The 20,627-nt window shown below is 42.1% G+C and overlaps 1 protein-coding gene across 8 annotated transcripts in view; it reads right to left on the reverse strand.

The window, feature by feature from the left end:
* The window catches only part of PTK2 (protein tyrosine kinase 2), a 358,217-nt gene that overhangs the window by 187,753 nt on the left and 149,837 nt on the right, over positions 1–20,627 (reverse strand). For 7 of the 8 annotated variants that reach the window (XM_053243262.1, XM_053243261.1, XM_053243260.1 and 4 more), the window contains 2 exons: positions 18,252–18,478; positions 5,097–5,263 (listed from right to left, as the gene is read on the reverse strand). In XM_053243262.1, the coding sequence (XP_053099237.1) occupies positions 5,097–5,263; positions 18,252–18,446 (362 nt within the window). In that variant the 5' untranslated portion in view covers positions 18,447–18,478. Of the gene's footprint in view, positions 1–5,092; positions 5,264–18,251; positions 18,479–20,627 lie in introns of those variants that run through there. The other variant, XM_053243264.1, reaches the window with a different exon arrangement.

Consider the following 20,627-nt stretch of genomic DNA (forward strand, 5'->3'; position numbering starts at 1 on the left):
AACTTTTTGCTAAAAAGCAGTATATAAATATTTGTCTTATTCGTAAAATTCATTGTTTGCAAGATATTGTGTCCTATTAAGAACCCAACAACTGCCTTTAAAGCTTGACTTGTGTGGCCATTCAATGAGCACACTTAAAAGCCTTAGGTCAAAAAACGTCCTTTGCCTCTTTCAAATCATTACAGTGTGCTGTTGAGGTGGGGGGCTGGCTTGCTGCACACTTCTTCTCCAAGGAGCACAGCCTAGCTAGAACCAACAATGTGTATGGCCAAACAGAGAGAACCACAGCACCCAGGTGAGTCATGGGGCAGCTGCTGTGGTAAGCAGGAGCCACACTCTAGGCTGGCAGAGGTGAGGAGAGGGAGATTCCAGGCAGGAATCTCCACACTGCTGGGGCCCTGCATCTCCGTGCTGGCACTTCTCATCGGGGCCCCACACCAGTATCCATTGCCTTAACCCCACTGGGGATGACTCTGTTCAGGGCCACCCCCAGAATATGAACCTGGTCCTTTCCGAACAGCCTGACATACCGTTCCCACAACATCAGGCCTCATGACCAAGAGCACTTCAGTCTTGTACAAATTTAACTTCCATAATCTTTATAATTAATTCTCTTGGCCAGTCAGCATGGGGATGTGGCAAGGCTATGCATGCTGGCGAAGGAGGCACCTGACTGGCTGACCTCCAGTTGGCTGGTGGAGGCGCCTGATTGGCCGGGTGCTGGTTGGCCTGGCCACTGTGAGGAGGCAGCGGTGGCAGCAGGGCTAGCCCGGCCGCGGTTGCGGTGGCTGCGGCCTGGGCTGTGGGGAGGTGGTAGGCAGGAGGCAGTGGGACGGACCGGCCCTGGCCTGGGCAGTGCCGGAGGGGGTGAGTGGGGAATGCGTGGTGGGGGCAAAGCCCCCACGCCTGTTGCAGCCTGGGACGGGAGGGAAATGGGTGGCAGGGCACAGCCCCGGCACCCTTTGGAGGCCAGGGTGGGAAAGAAATGGGTAGTGGGGCTTTCGTGTTCACCGGGAAATGGCGGCGGAGGGGTCCTTTTTGGCCACCAGCTGCCCGGTGAGGCCCTGTGCAGGTGGTGGGGGGAGGGGGGAATGGAAGGGGGGAGAGAGGAGAGACCGGGGCAGGAGGGAGAGTGAGGGCGGAACAGCCGGCCCCAAGGAGCACACAGATGCTCTGTGCGGGGTTGGCTAGTACATATTCTTTCCTTTCATACATTGCATGAGAGTAAGAAAGCAATGTTGAGGGTGATTTATACATCTTAGGACCAGTGCAGACTTAATTCTGGCTTGCTAATGACTGCCAATTTTGTCCCCAGCTATAGCCATTTTGCTATGGAAAAGAATTTGAAGACGTAGTCATGATTATAAACACCATAATTAAGTTGTCACGTTTTCCCTTTCCTCTTGACAATAGCAAAGTAAAGTTGTGCTATCAAGTCGGTGTTGACTCCTGGCGACCAAAGAGTTCTGTGGTTGTCTTTGGTAGAATACAAGAGGGATTTAATATTGCCATCTCCCACGCAGTATGAGATGATGCCTTTCAGCATCTTCCTACATCACTGCTGCCTAATATAGAGTTTCCCATAGTCTGGGAAGCATACCAGCGGGGATTTGAATCGGCAACCTCAGTAAAACGCCCTTTTTAACACGTTTCACAGACAATATTTTAAAGTAAAAACCGTTAAAAGAGAATCCCATGTGAGAGTCAGTTTTATATATTATTACAAATGCAGTAAGCTACTAAATTCATGCATCCTTCCAGGATTCCTCTTCTACACTGCTAATCTAAATATTTTTACAAGTACTGTCATCTGATCCTAAATACTGTGTTTCATGGTATTAAAAAGATAACATGACAGCAGTTTTCATTATTCCCAACAAACCTCTATAGCTTAAAAAGAGCTAGGCAGGCTGCACATCTCTGATAAAGCATGAAATGACACTCTGGAAAGGTGCTGAATAATTTATATCATCTCATGATGCTTTTATGATGGGTTTTATATGACCTGATCAACTAAACATCTGAACAAAATCGTCTAACTTTGCTCTTGAAGGTTATTTACCTTGGTTCTGTAATTATTAAGGCATGTAAGCACCAATGAATACTGTAAATGAAATCGACATGTTCACATTTCATAACTAATCTTTGCAGCATAAATTACAGTTGCATGCCTAGTAATTCATATGCAATGAGATTTATAATTTTTAAAAAATCCAAAGATATAATTTGGGAGGCTTTTAGGATACTTTACTTGCAGGAAAAGATCAGAACGTACTAAAATGATAAACACTCATGAGGAAAAGTCTATGATTTTGTTCACTCAGATTTTAAACCTATTAGTTTAATGTGATGGGCTAAGACAAACAGGCTCTACCGAGATAATTTATATGCATGCAGCACATTGAGCATTTACTAGAAACACGCTTATAGCCTGCCAGAAGCTGAACATAGGCCTCTGAGATCCAAAACACAGTGTAACCTAGGGATGTGCAGAACTAGTTCATGATCAAACTGGGCTGGGTTCAAGAGGTTCGATCACCAACTGCTTCAAACCACTTCGAGCTGGTTTGTCAAACCGACTGGCCCAGGCAATTGGTTCAACCAAACCAGCTTGCATACCTGCGGTTCAATTTGAATTTGGACTGAACCACCCAGCCGGTCCATGCACACCTCCAGTATGACCATGGGGGCGACACTTTTCTGGTGCACATTCATTACTTGCGTGGGTTGAGCAGGCCAGCTGGCTACCAATTCATTGTAAGGCAAGAGTCCACATTTTGGCACACAGTCAGTGGGGAAGCTGGTGGTTGGAGAAGTCAGGTACCTTGACTAGATCTATGAAGTGACCTATGGAAAACCAGTGCTGCCATTTCTGCTCTCACTGCATGTGGTCCTGGTCAGGCTGGAGCAGTAAGTGCTGATCCTGATTCAGCTGGAGAGACTGCACTCAAGCCCCAATGTGACCCTGCCATAACAGGTTGATGAGGGGTGGGGCTTCTTCCTCAAGGGTCCTTGATAATTTGATACTGCTCCTGGCCAGTCACAAACATGGCTGGCAGCTTCTGCTCAAGGCAAACAAATTAGACTACCCCCTAATGAGGAAGCTGTCAAAGAAAGCGGGGGGCGGGGGCGGCGGCCTCAGCCATAACTTACATAGCAGCTGTTTATTTACTTGCTACTTTTATATATGATCTCCCAAGGCAATATATAGTCTTAGATAACAGCATGCAATCAAACAGGCAGGATACAGACAGAATGAGGGATGGAGAGAACAGAGGGAAAGTAAGGACATTCAGGTACCAGTTGTTCCATAGAACAACGTAACTGTTAAATATGAGGTGGAAACACCAATTTAGGGAGATACTTCAGGGACAGGAGGGGCTGGCCAGCAGCAGCCCAGGTGATAAAGTGGGACTTGTATGTCACCTCTCCATCCAGGCAGACGGAATGGCTGCTGACAAGACAGTTAAAGGAGGAGAGGAGTCAAATACCAGTTGGTCCCAGCCAGGCAGAGGATACCGTATACCTTCCCTCTAATAATCACTCTAGGATAGTGTTCTTCATCGGGAGCCCCCCCACCCGCCCCGCCATCAACCCTAAGTGCTGGCTTCCTGACTAATTGTTCATTGGGCGGGTCTGAAGCATCAGTCAGAGTTAAATACTCTGCACAGTTCCCTGGCAGCATGCGGAGGACACCTTTCTCACTGAGCAGTGCTGCACTTTGCCCAGCACTGATGGGGCTCTTTGAAGGGAAGTGGAGCCCTCTGAGCCCTTGCGCCATCTTGGATGGCATGTGCAGAGTGCTGGGAAGTGTAGCCCTTCCCAGTGCTTTCTTACTAGAACTCTGAAGAGAGGGTGCTGTCTCTCTTAAAGGACACTCCCAGCATTGAGCAAAGCACCTTACTGTGCAGAAGCCAGCACAGAGGGAAATGGTACTGAACATTTTTTGCCAAAGTGGCCCCTGCTTGAAAAATGGTGAAGATCACTGAAGATCAACGGTGAAGATCACTTGCAGTGGAGTCTTTCCATGCCACCTTTCTTGAACAACAAGAGAGCTTCTCTTGAAGATGTAACACATACAATAAACATACAAAACCAACACAAGCACACAGCACTAAACACAGGGAACAATCACCCCTCCATCAATCTACTGCCTTAAAAATGAAGGAAAGGTTTTAACTTGCTGCCTAACATTCAATAAAAGCCACGTGAACTTTCATAGGGACATAGGAAGTTGCCATTTACTGAGTCAGACCATTTGTACATCTAGTTCAAAACTGTCTATGCAGACTGGCAGCAGCTTCTCCAAGGTTGCAGGCAGGAAGTTTCTCCCAGCCCTGTCTACAGAACCTTCTGCATGCAAGCATGCAGGTGCTCTTCCCAAAGCAGCCCCAGTGCTCACATGCAGTACCCTATCCAAATGCATTCAAATCCCATTCAAATGCAACCAGGGTGGACCCTGCTCAACAAAGGGGACAATTCATGCTTGTTACTACAAGACCAGCTCTCCTCCAGGGGATACTTTTCTACAGCCTAGGCATGATTCATGAAAAATAACTAGAGGGTGACAGCACATACAGTACCTAGTAAAATATTACTTTTAGGCCTACTATTACCACCCACAATGAATTTATGGAGAAGTCTATTCCTCCAAATTTTCCTAAGTTTATTGGATGCTATACACTCTTTGACTTGCAGAACTACATCACTTTTCCATGTCCTTTCTGCAAAGAATACAACCAAATACCTTTCACAGTCACTCCTCTTGCCTTATCAGAAGGATTTAATTGTGTCTTAGACTGCTGGGACAACAAACAGACTTTCCATCACAACTGTGTATCCAAGGAAGGCAATCACTCCAGGACCACACTTCTATCCTTCCCTTAGTTATATTTCTCATGCTTCCATTTTTTGTTCTCTTGCATACCTTCTCTCCTAGCAACTGGAACTGCTCTCCATTGAAATATCTGATTTTGTACCGCTGTTTACACACTCCCTCCCTGAATGGCAAAAGGGGAGCCATAAATTTTATTTCAAGACACAACATGATTTTCAAAAGAGATACATGTAGTTTGTAAAGAAAGTATTTCTCTTACTTCCACTCCTCTGGCGCATGAGACAGTTCAAATTTCTCCCTCACGTTGGACACTCCCATGTCTGGATGCAGCCAATGAACTTCCTCTGACTGCAGGTGACTGAGCCGTAAACCGTAACAGGCTACATTCTTTACTTTGTGGCTATCCACTATCTTCTGGATTATGCCCTAAAAGGGGGGACGGACACAAAGATTTTATTTTTCAGAACATTCAGATAAGTGTGGATTTTATTTTTAAAACAAAGTAGTCTTTTGTGCATACCTTCTACAATTTTTTCCTTTCCACACAAAACTGAATATATCAAAATAAGCACATCTGCCTTTACTGCAAATCATTTCTAAATAAAATCATCTTAAAAGGTACTAGTCATAAGTGTTAAATGCTAGTTAAAGTATTTTAAATAATCCAGGATAGCATATTGCAGAAAACTTGTCCAATGAGAAGATTCAAACTGTGCAAAAGAGAAAACATTTTTCAAGTACTGCACATGGAGATGAATATAATTGGTTACATATTTGCTCTTTAACCAGAATTGTCACTAGTTACCCTTCTACATTTGGGAATTGGCAGAACAGACTGAGGGGGAAAGAGAGCAAACTCTCCTTTCTATGCTCTTTAATTTGCTTTACTTATCCCTGAAGGTTGAAATGAACTCAAAACAGTGACAGAAGTAATACAGTCATAGAAGAGACTGCTACTGGTTCAGCAGATTTTCCTGAAGGAAAATTGTGTTTGCCGTTCGTCAATTTTTTTTTTAAAGAATCAAACTAATCCTGCCCAAGTCCAGTTCTATGCTCTGGAGAGAGTATAGGATGGCACTAGATCACTGCAGTGCTTAAAGTGGTAATTATTTTACAATATGGCACAATTTTGCAAAAGTACATTCATTTTAATATCCCAAAGGGATTAAATGGCCAAACTACAAAACTTTTCAAAACTGGGCAATACTGCAAAGGATTACCATTTACCTGACCCCTTGTGGAGGAACGCGTTGTATCTTATATGTCTCAGTGTTCTCCCTACTGCTAATGGCCAACTAAGGATTTTGAGAATCATTGATCTGTAGGCAAAGGAGAAATTGTAATCAAAATAAAAGATGCACCAACAATTTTCACACAGTATTTCTTCTTCTCTGATTGATTGATTGATTGATTGATTGGTTGATTGATTGATTGATTGATTGATTGCCGTCAAGTTGGTGTTGACTCTTAGTGACCATATAGATGGATTCTCTACAGGATGATCTGTCTTCAACTTGGCCTTTAAGGTCTCTCAGTGGTGCATTCATTGCTGTTGGAATCGAGTCCATCCACCTTGCTGCTGGTCATCCTCTTCTTCTCTTTCCTTCAACTTTTCCCAGCATTAGGGACTTCTCAAGGGAGCTGGGTTTTCACATAATGTATCCAAAGTATGATAGTTTGAGCGTGGTCATTTGTGCCTCGAGTGAAAATTCTGGATTGATTTGTTCTAGGATCCATTTGTTTGTTTTCCTGGCTCTCCATGCTATCCTCAAAAGTCTTCTCCAGCACCAAAGTTCAAAAGCATCAATACTTTTTCTATCTTACTTCTTCAAAGTCCAGCTTTCGCAGAACAGGATTCCAGCCAAGTCCAAAACCAGTAAAATATTTGGGGATTAATGTAACGGCAGTTAATAAAGATTTATTTAAAAACAACTATTCACTGACATGGAAGCATATACTGGCTGATCTGAATAGATAGAAAAAAGTAAATCTTTCATGGCCGGGAAAAATATCAGCGGTTAAAATGAACGTTTTGCCTAGGATTAACTTCTTATTTCAAATGTTACCAATAAGAATTGAAGAGAAGACATTAAATGAGTGGTAAAGCGACATCAATTCTTTTATCTGGGTGAATAAAATACCTAGAGTAAAACTTAAAATCATGCAAGATGCAAAAGAACGTGGGGGATTAGCTATCCCAAACTTGAAATTATATTATCATGCCAGCTGTTTAACATGGATTGCAGAGTGGATTAAAACTCCATATGGATGGATCACAAATATGAAAGGGTCAGATATGATCAATGGCCTACATAGGTATTTGTAAAAAGATATAAAGAACGTGGATATAGAAATAAAAAAACAACTTCATTAGGAATAGCTTATTGAAGGTATGGGATAAATATTTTTAAAAAGGAGAAGTCCAATACTGTCACCTATAGCTTCAAATATATATATATATATATATATATATATATATATATATATATATATATATATATATATTCACAGAGAAGAACATAAACAATTTGATCAATGGAGAGCCTATAACCTGCAGAGTCTTATGATGGGAAGATCAAAAATGAAATCTCAATGCTTAAGTCAAGAGTGGGAAGAAACTCCTTCCTGGCTACTGTATTTATGGATCAACAGCATAATTCAGAAAGAAGTATGGAAGCAAGGTGGGAAATTAAGAGATTTGACATACTTTGAAATTCTAACAACAAAGAACTCAGAGCATATAGGTCATATATATAAAAACTTTTATTGAAGTATGACTCAGAATCTGAACAGGTGAAAGACTGTAATGGTAAAATGGATGCAGAACTTTAACAGAACAATAGAGATGCAACAGTGGGTATTTCAATGGAAGGTGAATACAGAATTTACAGTGAATAGTACTCTAAGGGGAACTTGGTATAAAATGCATCTTCACCACAGGATGAAGCATCCATAGGATGCTGGATGAAATCATATCCAGCAATGATTTCAAAGATGGACAATAAATTACCATGGACTGTTGGAAATGTATAGAGAAAACAGGTACCTTCTATCATATGTGGGGGACTTTGCACTTCAAGATGCAGCAAATCTTGCATATAGATTTTCCTCCCCCCCACCCCACCAGAAATTTTCATGTTAAATTCTACTAAACCGCATTTTCCTGCAAAACACACTGAATATTTACGATAACGGTGGCAATAATTCTTTATGCTTCCTGTTGGAAAACAAATTTGATTCCAACTATAGATGATTTGCAACTCAAACTTTGGAAATATGCATCAATGGCCAAAATAACTGCATATATTAAAAATAAATCTGAGGATCTTTTTGTCCCAGAACATGGGAACCATTTATTCAATACAATATATTGCAGGGTTTGGTACCTCATCCAGAATTTGACTTTTCCTTGTAGAGGAAATCAATGCTGATAGTAAGAATATCATTTTTGTTATCTTTCAGTTCTGCAATCAATTGTTTTACAGAATAGGAGAAGGGGGGAGAGACATGTTGCTTGAAGGAATTCAGGTTGATGTACACAGACTATAATGAGAATCATTGTATTCGCTGGGTTTGATTATCATGGTTTTCTTTTTTCTTTTTTTCTGTTTCTTATGTCTCTCTGTTTATATCTTTGTTAAAACAATCAAATAATATAGTTTTAAAAAACTCCAGCTTTCGCATCCATAGAGTGTCATGGGAAAAACCATTATCCGAATGATTCTAATCTTTGCAGGTACAGACATGTCACGGCATCTAAATATCCTTTCCAAGGCCTTCACTGCAACCATACCAAGTGCTAGTCTGTGGAGTATTTCTTGACTGCTGGATCCTTTAGTGTTGGTCGATCCTAAAAGGCAGAAGCTATCCACCACTTCAGTGTCTTCATTATCAATTATGAGGCTGGTTGCTGTATCTGTTGTCATTAGTTTAGACTTCTTTACATTTAATTGTAGTCCCATTTTCTCACTGTGCTCCTTGACTTTCATTACTAGAGCTTGCCGATCATCCACATTCTCAGCTATCAGAGTGGTCTCATCAGCGGAGCGCAAGTGATTGATGTTTCTTCCTCCAACATTAAAACCACGCTCATCTTCTTGCAATCCAGCTTCTCTCAGTATATGTTCAGCATATAAATTGAATAAATACAGAGAAAGTATATAGCCTTGTCTTACTCCTTTGCCGATCTGGAATTAGTCTGTTTCCCATGTTCTGTCTGGACTGTGGCTTCCTGTCCTGTCGTCGTTCATGAGAACAATGAGATGTTCTGGGACACTCATTTCCTAAGGATATTCTACAACTCAACATGGTTGACCCAACTGAAGGCTTTTCTGTAGTCAATAAAGCACATATTGACTTCTTTGTGGTATTCTCTGGCTTTCTCAATTATCCAGCGTGCATCAGCAATGATGTCTCTTGTTCCTTGGCCTTTTCTGAAACCAGCTTGAACACCTGGCATCTCCCTTTCCACGTAGGCCTCTAATCTGCATTGGATGATCCTGAGCATTATTTTGCTAGCATGTGAAATTAAGGATATTGTATGATGGTTTGCATAATCTGTTAAGTCTCCTTTCTTTGGTATAGGTATGTAGAATGACCTCTTCTAATCTGTTGGCCACTGTGGTGTTCTCCAGATTTGCTGGCATAGTTTGGTTAGAGCCATGGCTGATTCTTCTTCTGTTGCCTGCCATATTTCTGTAGCTATTCCATCAATTCCTGTAGCCTTCCAACTTGGTAATGACTGGGGTGCTGATCTAACATCATCTTCCCATACTAGAGGTTCTTACAAGTAGGGAATATATTCTAGAGTATCTTGGATGTTGATGTCCCTGCTGTACAGATTTTCAGTATATTCCTTCCATCAATGTTTGATCTTTTCTGAATCAGTTACTATCTGGCATCCCTTAACATACCAATTCGAGGCTGGAACTTCCTTCTGAGTTCAGAGATCTTTTGGAAAACTTTCCTTGTTTTTCTGTGTCTATTTCCATCCTCAAGGTCTTTACAGATGTACTGCTCCTTGTCTCTTCTAACAGCTTTCTGAAATTCCCTATTAAGTTCCTTCGTGAGGTTTTTATCTTTCTTGACTTTGGCTTCTCTCCTCTTCTTGGCAATTTCCACCGTCTGTTCTGACATCAGTTTTGCTTTCTTCTGTTTCTTGGTCTTTGGCAGTCTCTTTTTACATTCGTCCTTGACAACTTCTTTGATTTCATTCCACAGTTCCTCTGGTTCCCTATCAATGAGGTTCAGAACTTCAAAGCAGTTCCTGATGTTTTCCTTGAAAATGGTGGGTACATTCTCAAGATCACACCATGGAAGCTGGATAGGTTTTTTTTTTTCCTGCTTTAGCTTGACTTGCAACTTGCACATGAGCAGTTCATGATCTGCTCCACAATCGGCCCCCAGTCATGTTTTTGCTGTTATAATCCCCTGCTAACTGAGCAAAGAGGCAGCTTTCAAAAGTGGTGATTCTCTTTATTTAGCAGGGGGAGAGTAAATGGCCCTACCCACCCCCAGCACAGTGGCTCCAGTGACTGTTGATGGTGTCTATCATGTTGTGAGCCCTTTGGGGTACAGGCATCCATCTTATTTATTTATTATTTCTCTATGTAAACCGCCCTGAGCCATTTTTGGAAAGGCGGTATATAAATCGAATAAATAAAGCAAAACAAACTAACTGAGCTCTTCTACGTCCTTGCACCAATAATGAAATCAATTTGATATCTGTGTACTCCCTCTGGTGAAGTCCATGTGTATTGGTGACGCTTTGGTTGTATGAAGAATGTGTTAGCAACGAAGAGATCATTGGCTTGGCAGAAACTAGTAAGTCATTCTCCTGCTTAATTTCTGTTGCCTAGGCCATACAGTCCGACTGTGTTTTCCTCTTGACCATTTCCAACTTTGGCATTCCAGTTTCCAACCACCACCACCAGCACATCTTGCTTGCATGTTCTGTCAATTTCAGAATGAACTTGAGCATAAAACCCATCAACTTCCTCTTCTTCTGCATCAGTTGTTGGGGCATAGACTTGAAGAACTATCATGCTAAAACAGGGGCGTAACTATAATAGGGCAAGGGGAGACAGTTGTCTGGGGGCCCATTGCCTTAGGGGCCCCCCAGAGGCAAGTCACATGACTGACTCCCCCAGCCACGCACCCGCCCGGGCTTCCTTCAGTTGTATTCATCCTCCAAAACTGATGTGGGTGTTAAGACCTGGAGCTACCAGAACAGCATGTCTTTCTCTAGTACCATTAAATGACTTGCACCGTCCATAATTTACAAAACCTTTAAAAAAACAATTTAGGATGATGTTCTATTGTGGCACATAGTATGTGTATATATATATATATATATATATATATATATATATATATATATATATATATAAACTTCAGTGGGGGGTGTGACATTTTAAAATCTTGTCTCTGGGCCCACTCCAACCTTGCTACGCCCCTGTGCTAAAGGGTTGTCCACGAAATCGAATTGATATTAGCCGGTCACTGACTGCATTGTAGTCAAATACTTTAATTGCGATATCCTTCCTGACTATGAAAGTAACACCGTTCCTTCTTTGTTTTTTGTGTCCTGAGTAGTAAACAGTATGATTTTCTGACTGAAAGTGTCTTATTCCAGTCCACTTTAATTCACTGATGTCCAAGATGTCAATCTGTAGTTGATTCATTTCATCTTTCACTATGTCGAGCTTTCATATCTTTTCTAGCTACTGAAAAATGAGCCAGGTATGGTAAACACAGTTTGTTTCTTCCCTTCTAACAGGACCTTGCCGTGGTGCTATGGCAAATTTTTCAAATGCTGAAAAGGACGTCCAGACTATATGATCCAGTACCCCTTCAATGAGCTTAACCACCCCCCTGCCCTAATGGCCTAATTTTGCATAATTAAGTGAAAGACTGATATTCTGGCAGCTCCCACAATGGGACCACTTCCAAATCAGAATTGGAAATCTATTAATTAGATTTATGGTTTTAAATAATTTAAATACTGGGTTTTTAAAAATGTTTTTAATCTTTTAAATGATTTAAATGGTTAATTGATTTGATGTTTTAAATGATTTTAATTATAAACTGCCCAGAGATGCAAGTTTTGAGCAGTATAGAAATATTATAAATAGATAGATAGATAGATAGATAGATAGATAGATAGATAGATAGATAGGGGGAAATCACCCCACCCCATCCTATACATGAAAAGCAGCAGACATGGAATACAACTCATTGTTTTTTCTGCACTTTCTGAGCTTGGCACAAAGGATGTCCACAACATGCAGAATTTATTTCTGAAATCTGGTGACAGACACAATTTCGGTAAGAATGTAAAAATGAGTGCCTTTTAGACATTGAAAATGCAGGTGCAAATTAAAAAATGCTAAAAGCCAAGGTGAATTACCATTTTCATAGATTTCCTGAGGGCATTCCAAAACCATCAAGATAACACCTCCCTGTGGAACAGCTGTGAGGATTCATTTTCAGTTTTGCGAACCCACCCTCCCAGACCAACCCTGCCATGAAAGCAGGTGAGCAATGTTTTTCTTGAATTCTGTACAGCTCAAGTTTTTGTTTTTTGTTTTTTTGTTTGCTGCTGCTGCTGCTTCTTTCTCTCCCCACACTGCCCACAATATCCTAAGCAGGAACTGGAACATTCAGTGTGTGATAGCAAGAGTCTCCTCATCAGCAGTGGGGATACTGCATAGCTCCAGACTATAGCAGGAACTCACAGCCGGCTCCTGCAGCTTAGAGTGAGCTTGGAGGAAGGGCATTCAGCAGCAGACATGGCAGCAAACCAAGAAGGGGGAGATCCTAAAAGTTCTATTAGTTGAATGCAAGGCTGCAGCCTTGTCTGGAGCCAGGTGTGTTGGCAAGCCAGCAAGTACTCCAAGGCAGCTAGCCAGAAGCAGGCAGGCAGATCTGCATCTAGTGCCAGGAGAGGTGACAAGTAGAGATGTGAAGGTCTGGGGAAAACCCAAGGGGAGCCCAGTTTTCTCCTTCCCCCTCCCTTGGAAAAAAACCCCAGCCTTCACATCTCTAGTGGAAAGCCACCTGTGTTGCAGGAGCACATTCCAGGAGCTAGTCCTAACTGCCCCTCAAACATGAGTGCACAAAGAATCTGCTGAATAGCTGGGAAGCAAAAAGGACACACAACAGAAATGGAAAGAGGGCCACATATAAGTAAGGAGGAATACAAGAGTGGCCCAAGCTTGTAGGGATGAAGCCAGGAAAGCTGAGGATCAGAATAAACTGAGGTTTAAGAGTGCTGCCAAAAAAGTAAGAAAGAAAAAACAAAAACAAAAATAGGTTTTTACAGATAAGTCCATAACAAAAGGAAGCTCAAGAAAGCAATAGGTCTGTTGCTTGGAGAAGATAGTTAAATAGTAATTAGGGTTGCCATATTCTGGCTCTCCAAATATGGATCCCTAATTTGTACAGTGAGGAAAATAAGTATTTGATCCCCTGCTGATTTTGTCCATTTGCCCTCTGACACAGAAATGACCAGGCTATAATTGGAATGGTAGGTTTATTGTAGCTGTGAGAGACAGAATAACAACAAACAAACCCTCAAAAGCCCAGTGCCCAAAAGTCAGCGATGGATTTGCATTGTAGTGAGGGAAATAAGTATTCGATCCCCTATCAACCAGCAAGATTTCAGGCTCCCAGGTGTCTTTTCACTATATGCAGGTAACGAGCTGAGATGAAGAACACCCTCTGTAAGGGAGTGCTCCTAATCCCAGCTTGTTATGGTACCTGTATAAAAGACACCTGTCCATAGAAGCAAGCAATCACTCAGCTTCCAAACTCACCACCATGCCCAAGACCAAAGAGCTGTCGAAGGATGTCAGGGACAAGGTTGTAGACCCGCACAAGGCTGGACTGGGCTACAAGACTATCGCCAAGCAGCTTGGTGAGAAGGTGACTACAGTTGGCACGATAACTCGCAAATGGAAGAAACACAAAATAACTGTCAATCTCCCTCGGTCTGGGGCTCCATGCAAGATCTCACCTCGTGGAGTTGCAATGATCATGAGAACGGTGACAAAGCAGCCCAGAACTACACGGGGGGAAGTTGCCAATGATCTCAGGGCAGCTGGAACCATAGTCACCAAGAAAACAATTGGTAACACACTACACCGTGAAGGACTGAAATCTTGCAGTGCCCGCAAGGTCCCCCTGCTCAAGGCAGCACATGTACAGGCCCGTCTGCAGTTTGCCAATGCACATCTGAATGATCCAGAGGAGAACTGGGCGAAAGTGTTGTGGTCAGATGAGATCAACTCGCCATGTGTGGAGGAGGAGGAATGCTGCCTATGAGCGCAAGAACACCATCCCCACCGTCAAACATGGAGGTGGACACATTATGCTTTGGGGGTGTTTTTCTGCTAAGGGGACAGGACACCTTCACCGCATCGCAGGGACGATGGACGGGACCATGTACCGTCAGATCTTGGGTGAGCACCTCCTTCCCTCAGCCAGGGCATTGAGAATGGGTCGTGGATGGGTATTCCAGCATGACAATGGCCCAAAACACACAGCCAAGGTAACAAAGGAGTGGCTCAAGAAGAAGCACATGAAGGTCCTGGAGTGGCCCAGCCAGTCTCCAGACCTTAATCCCATAGAAAATCTGTGGAGGGAGCAAAAGGTTCGGGTTGCCAAACATCAGCCTCGAAACCTTTCTGACTTGGAGAGGATCTGCAAAGAGGACACACAACATCCCTCCTGGGTTGTGTGCAAACCTGGTGGCCAACTACAAGAAACGTCTGACCTCTGTGATTGCCAACAAGGGTTTTGCCACCAAGTACTAAGACATCTTTTGTGAAGGGATCGAATACTTATTTCCCTCACTACAATGCAAATCCATCGCTGACTTTTGGGCACTGGGCTTTTGAGGGTTTGTTTGTTGTTATTCTGTCTCTCACAGCTACAATAAACCTACCATTCCAATTATAGCCTGGTCATTTCTGTGTCAGAGGGCAAATGGACAAAATCAGCAGGGGATCAAATACTTATTTCCCTCACTGTATATTATGTAAATTGGCTTGCAAATAATTTGCATTTGCAAATAATTTGCATTTGCAAATTAGCAGCTGCACTTTCCAGTTGACTTGCATTTGCTCTGGATATCTACGAACAATAGTTGGGGAAGCTATCTCTGTCTGACCATTTTCCTTGATATATTAACAGCAGCAATAGAACAAAAAAAAAGCGCAGCTTTTTAATTAAGGCTGCAATGCTGTACACACGTATTTGAGAGAAGATCTGATTGAAACCAACAGTGCTTACTTCTAAGTAGGCATGCACTGAATATAGAGCCAAGAAAGTCCTTAAACATTACAATACACAGCCTGGAGGGCAGGTAGTGATTCACATCAAAAGCAAGCTATCCTCTCAACTGTCCAACAGAGATCCTCTGCTGATAACAAACAAGGCAGCATGCCTCAGGGGATCTACTTCTCCATGTCAATTTCTTCAGGAGCTGGCATATCCTCCCTAAATGCCTGCCTGGAAGCAGTAATGGGCTGGAGGGAGAATAAACTGAAGCTGAATCCAGATAAGATGGAGGTACTTATTGCGCGTGGTCAGAACTCTAGACATAATTTTGATCTACCTGTTCTAGATGGGGTCACACTGCCCCAAAAGGAACAGGTTTGCAGTCTGGGAGTACTTCTGGATTCACACCCTTCCCTGGTTTCTCAGGTTAAGACGGTGGCCAGGGGTGCTTCTTATCAGCTCATGCTGATATGTCAGTTGCGCCCGTTTCTCAAGATTAGTGACCTCAAAACAGTGGTACATCTGTTGGTAACCTCTAGACTTGACTTCTGTAACGCGCTCTACATGGGGCTGCCTTTGTATGTAGTCCAGTTGGATCAGAATGCAGCAGCCAGGTTGGTCTCTGGGTCATCTCGGAGAGACCATGATACTCCTTTACTGATGGAGCTACACTGGCTGCCAATAGGTTTCCGGACAAAATATAAAGTGCTAGTTATAACTTATAAAGCCCTAAACGGCTTAGGCCCTGGGTATCTAAGAGAGCGTCTTCTTCACTACGAGCCCCATCGCCCATTGAGGATATCTGAGGAGGTCCATGTCCAGTTACTGACAACTCATTTGGTGGCTACACAAAGATAGGCCTTCTTGATCGCTGCCCCAAGATTGTGGAATGCGCTCCCTGCTGAGATACAATCCTCCCCATCTCTGGCAATTTTCAAAAAACGCCTGAAAAACCATCTTTTCGCCCAAGCTTTCTCAGCTTCCTAAAATTTTTGGGTTTTAATCTCTGGTTTATTTTTAAATTGTTAAGTTGTTTTTACGGTTTTTGTATCTGCTTTAAACTGGTTTTCTGCTATTGTTAACCGCCCAGAGACGAAAGTTTGTGGCAGTGTACAAATTTGATAAATAATAAATAATAATAATAATAAATACGGTCCTTGTGAAAGTGAAACCCTCCCAGCTAGCCTCCGGTGCTCTTCCTCCCTTAATCCAAGCCCAGCGGTTGAGCAGAGTAGTGTCTGCACGCTTTGCTCCATAACTCCGCTTCTACAAGGGCTAGAGCTTAGCTTTTTGTTTTTAAATGAAAGCTGAAATTTGGGCAAATCCGAGTGGGCTAAGCAATCCAGGTGAGATGCTTAAAATATGGGTGATACTTGGAATTCCAGGGGGCATGGAAACCCTAATAGTAATGGGTGACAGAAAGAAGGCAGAGCTACATAATGCCTATTTTGCATCTGTCTTCTCCTATAAAGAAAATGTGGCTCAACAGGGCAACAGATCATCAAATGAAGAAAGGACAGAACAGCAACTCAGGATAGGTAAAGACAACACCTAGCTGCCTTAAAACATTAAAGTGTCCAGGTCCAGAAGAATTACATCCCCAGATACTGAATGATGTGACCTCAGAACCAATATCTGTAATACACATACTGTAAGTCTAATTCTCATGGAGGTGGGAAAACCTGCGTCTGGGATGTTCCACACTGTACTGAAGGAGGGCAGTCATGACTAAATGCCCTTTATTTATTTATTTATTTATTTATTTATTTATTTATTTATTTATTTAAATCATCATATGCAGAAAACGAGCATATCAGGCTAGGCTAAAACTGCCCTTGGGTAGCCTTCTTCTAGGTTAGTTTTAGAGGGACACCTACTGTAAATATTTTGTATTTGGTTTCTGGGATGTGTGCATGCACACACATTTTTAAAGAAGGAACATTCAGACATATGAGGCCCCACCTGAAGTGGTGCAACCCAGAGTCAAGCTTACTCTTGGTGTGTGTAATAGATACATACATTATGTCATCCCAACCTTTTGTTTTTACACATGGGAAAGCTATCTAGGAGAACTGGAAACTGCAGCCTTAGCATTCTTAACACTCCAGGATAGTTAGGAGGCACAAACGCTGCTGTTACAATAATAAACCTAAATCCATTACCTGCAAACAAATCTTAGACATCCTCTTCTGTGTAAACAAGTCTAAAGAGTGAGAAGGTATTCGTACTGAGCTTGGTATGAATCAGCCATCAACCATTTATTTCTCTAAAACTCCCTTGGAGCTGTAAGCTTCAAAATTTTAAAAACATTTTCCAAATCATACTCTGTGAAGACAGCCAGTTCCCTGAACACATAACCAAGAGCCTATTAGGACAATTTGCTATGCAACTACAAACAGTTATTGAGTACAAAAGACAGCAATTGCCACAGAGGGATTTGTACACAGAGGTGATGCACAATCAGTTAACTCCAATGCCAACAAAACAAATTTTAGAAGGCACATTGAACATGACGTGATCACATTTGTAACTTTTTCTTGGATGTTTCCCTGAACAGTAAGAAGGTAAGGAATCACATTCTACTCTACACTATTCACACCCCAATTCAAAAATTATCTAAGAGGATAATCATGAAAATAATGTATTTCATTTCAAACAAAATAAAAATCCATTAGGATACACCATAGACTTCCTTACTCTGTCTATCACTCTCTGGAGAAGAACAAAAAGCTTAGTTTTTCTACCACCCACCCTTTAAAAAAGGGACTATTTTAATCCTCTTTCTAGCTCAAAACACAAAAATAAACTGGCAAGAACAAATTAATTTGAGCCACTGCAAAGTAGGCTCAGCTATGATCTTTCCAAGATCAGTTCTGTGGCACAGAAATTCAGCAATAGCATCAAATAGGTTAGCTAAGTTGGCATACAGACAAGCAATGTTCCTTCTCTTCTCTTGAGAAAATAGCTAAAAATTAAAGCTTTGCCTTGAATGACTCACAGCATGTGCTGACTAAAGACTTTCAAGTAAACACTTCAACATCTGTGTTCCTCAGCCTCAAGTTATCCGTGTCACACTCCAAGAATGACCTTCATATAACCATCTCTGAAGTACTTAAATGTTAAATCAACTCACCCAAACATCTGTAGCATCCCCGTGACGTATAATACTGGCCCATACTGCTGGCTCACTGCTACTTTCAAAATAATGGAAAACCTTTAGGACTCGTTCCATGGCCCCTGGGGAACGTTCTGTGCCAGAACTGAGGTGTGTCTTTGTGCTGGAACTTGGTGTGTGATTCAAGTTAGGGTCTAGGTAAGCTGCTGCCATGGTTTTGCTAGATGCTAGGTATCTGTCATATTCTGAAATAAGAGCAAAGGAAAGAAAACAAACACCTCAGTTAACTTTGGAATCTACTAAGCAATACATATGCACATTCTACAATGACTTAAACGGACTTCTGGGAAGATGAGCTGAAACAACTGAACATTGGAAGAAGCTGCAGCTTCTTTTCCTTAAAAAGCTTTCCTTCAAACAACTCAATCATAAAAGAGTTCCAACTAATCAGCAAAGCCCACCAGCCTCAAGATTTATAAATCACTTGCCCAGTATCCTAGGATTATTGTTTCCACACAAAGGAGATGTCTGTTTCTAAATTAAGATGCTATCAAGGAGGATGTACTTCCAAGAAAAAAAAAGTTAATATTTCAGACTGGCAAGTCCTACAATGATGCACCTTGCTGTCAGCTTCCTCACTTCTAAATTAGGAGTCTAGAAGCATCATAAGGCATCATGGTTCAATATAAAGCACTAGGTTACACAGGCTGCAATCTTATACACACTTACCAGGAAGAGATCCCCACTGAACACAGTAGGACTTACCTCTGAATAAATATGCATAGGATTGCACTATAAATTTCTCTCAGTTGAAGAGAGATCCAGATGCAGCTTTAGGGAGAGGGATAACCAAGAAATGGGGGGGGGCAGTGTTTCACAAGGTCAAATGATCCTAATTAATGCTAGCTTCATTGTGAGTATATTATTATAACCTTGCTGTTATGCAAAGTGGCTCTATCCCTAGGTTTGTCCTTGAAGGGATACTAACAGGCCTAGACAGTTATCTGTGCAAAGGAAACTCAAATCCTCGGAATGTAATTGCATCCACCTGCAGGATGAGAGGAAGCTGGGACCTACTTCCTGGTCGGAGGAAGTAAAGGTAAAGTTGTGCTGTTGAGTCAGTGTGGAGACCTGGCCAGGGGCGTAGCTAGGGGAGAGGGTGTTCACCCCTCTCTCTGGCCCCTCAGAGATAATGAATAAAATAGGGAGGGGGCCCTCAGGAGCTGGGGGCCCTGGATCCTAATGATCCCTAGCATTGGCATTTTTCACAGCTGCTGCGCACTGAACTGCACCTTCCTTATGAGGCAAAGCTACAGCATCTGGGGCTTTTTACTTTGGAAAAAGTAGGTGGAGGAGGTGGGCTCCACTGCTTTGCAAAAGAGATAACTATGGGGAGAAATGAGAGAGGTGTATAAAACTCTGCATAGAGTAAAGAGAGTGGACACAGAGAAATCTTTCTCCGTCTCTTATAACACTAGAACCAGGGGTCATGATCCCATGAAACTGAAGGCCATGAAATTTAGGACAAAGAAAAGGAATTACTTTTTCACACAGCACATTCTTATTGTATGGAATTCTCTGCCAGGGGATGTGAAGTCTTTGAACACTTTCGCTCAGTTATAGCTACACCCCCGCTCCTGGTGCCCACAGAGCCCTGTGGTTTTCTTTGATTTAATACAAATCAAAGAGGGGTTTACCATTGCCATCTCCCATGCAGTATGAGTTGATGCCTTTCAGCATCTTCCTATGTTGCTGCTGCCCGATATAGGTATTTCAGGAAACATACTAGCGGGGATTCAAACCAGAAACCTCTTGCTCCCTAGACAAGTTACTTCCTGCTGCACCATCAGGTAGATGATGGGAAGGAAGTGAAGTGAATGCATGGAAAGCTAATGAATGCAGCTTGGATTTGGAAAACAAAAGTAGTCTGAGGTTTCCAGGGTGCTGATCATTCTTTGTCAGTAGCTCCACCTCCTGCATGTCTGCTTCTCTAACTCCATTAATACCTGCCAGGGTGTACATTTGTGAATAAAGTACAGTTTTCCCTCTTGCAAAACAAAATTGACTGTGGAAAGAATGCCCTGAGCTTCCCACTGTTTGAGAAAGGGGAGGTCCAGAGCATGCAAATAGAGCACACAGAATATAAGATATATTTGCACTTTTCTTTTGTCTTCTAGTAATGAATTTAGTTTTCTTTGCATCCCTCCCTAATAGCATGGCACATCAAAACCAGTATTTTGACTTTCTGAGGTTTTTTCCTGTTAAAATGGAATTGCTTATCAAAAAGCGCCCCTTAATTTGGGGGACTTGCTAGACAGTGAAGATCCCACCCACATTGTTGTTCCAAGATTAACAACTGTGAAAGGAATGCTAAATAATTACTTATCTCATATT

The sequence above is a fragment of the Hemicordylus capensis genome, chromosome 4 (assembly GCF_027244095.1).
Source record: "Hemicordylus capensis ecotype Gifberg chromosome 4, rHemCap1.1.pri, whole genome shotgun sequence".
Taxonomy (NCBI): domain Eukaryota; kingdom Metazoa; phylum Chordata; class Lepidosauria; order Squamata; family Cordylidae; genus Hemicordylus; species Hemicordylus capensis.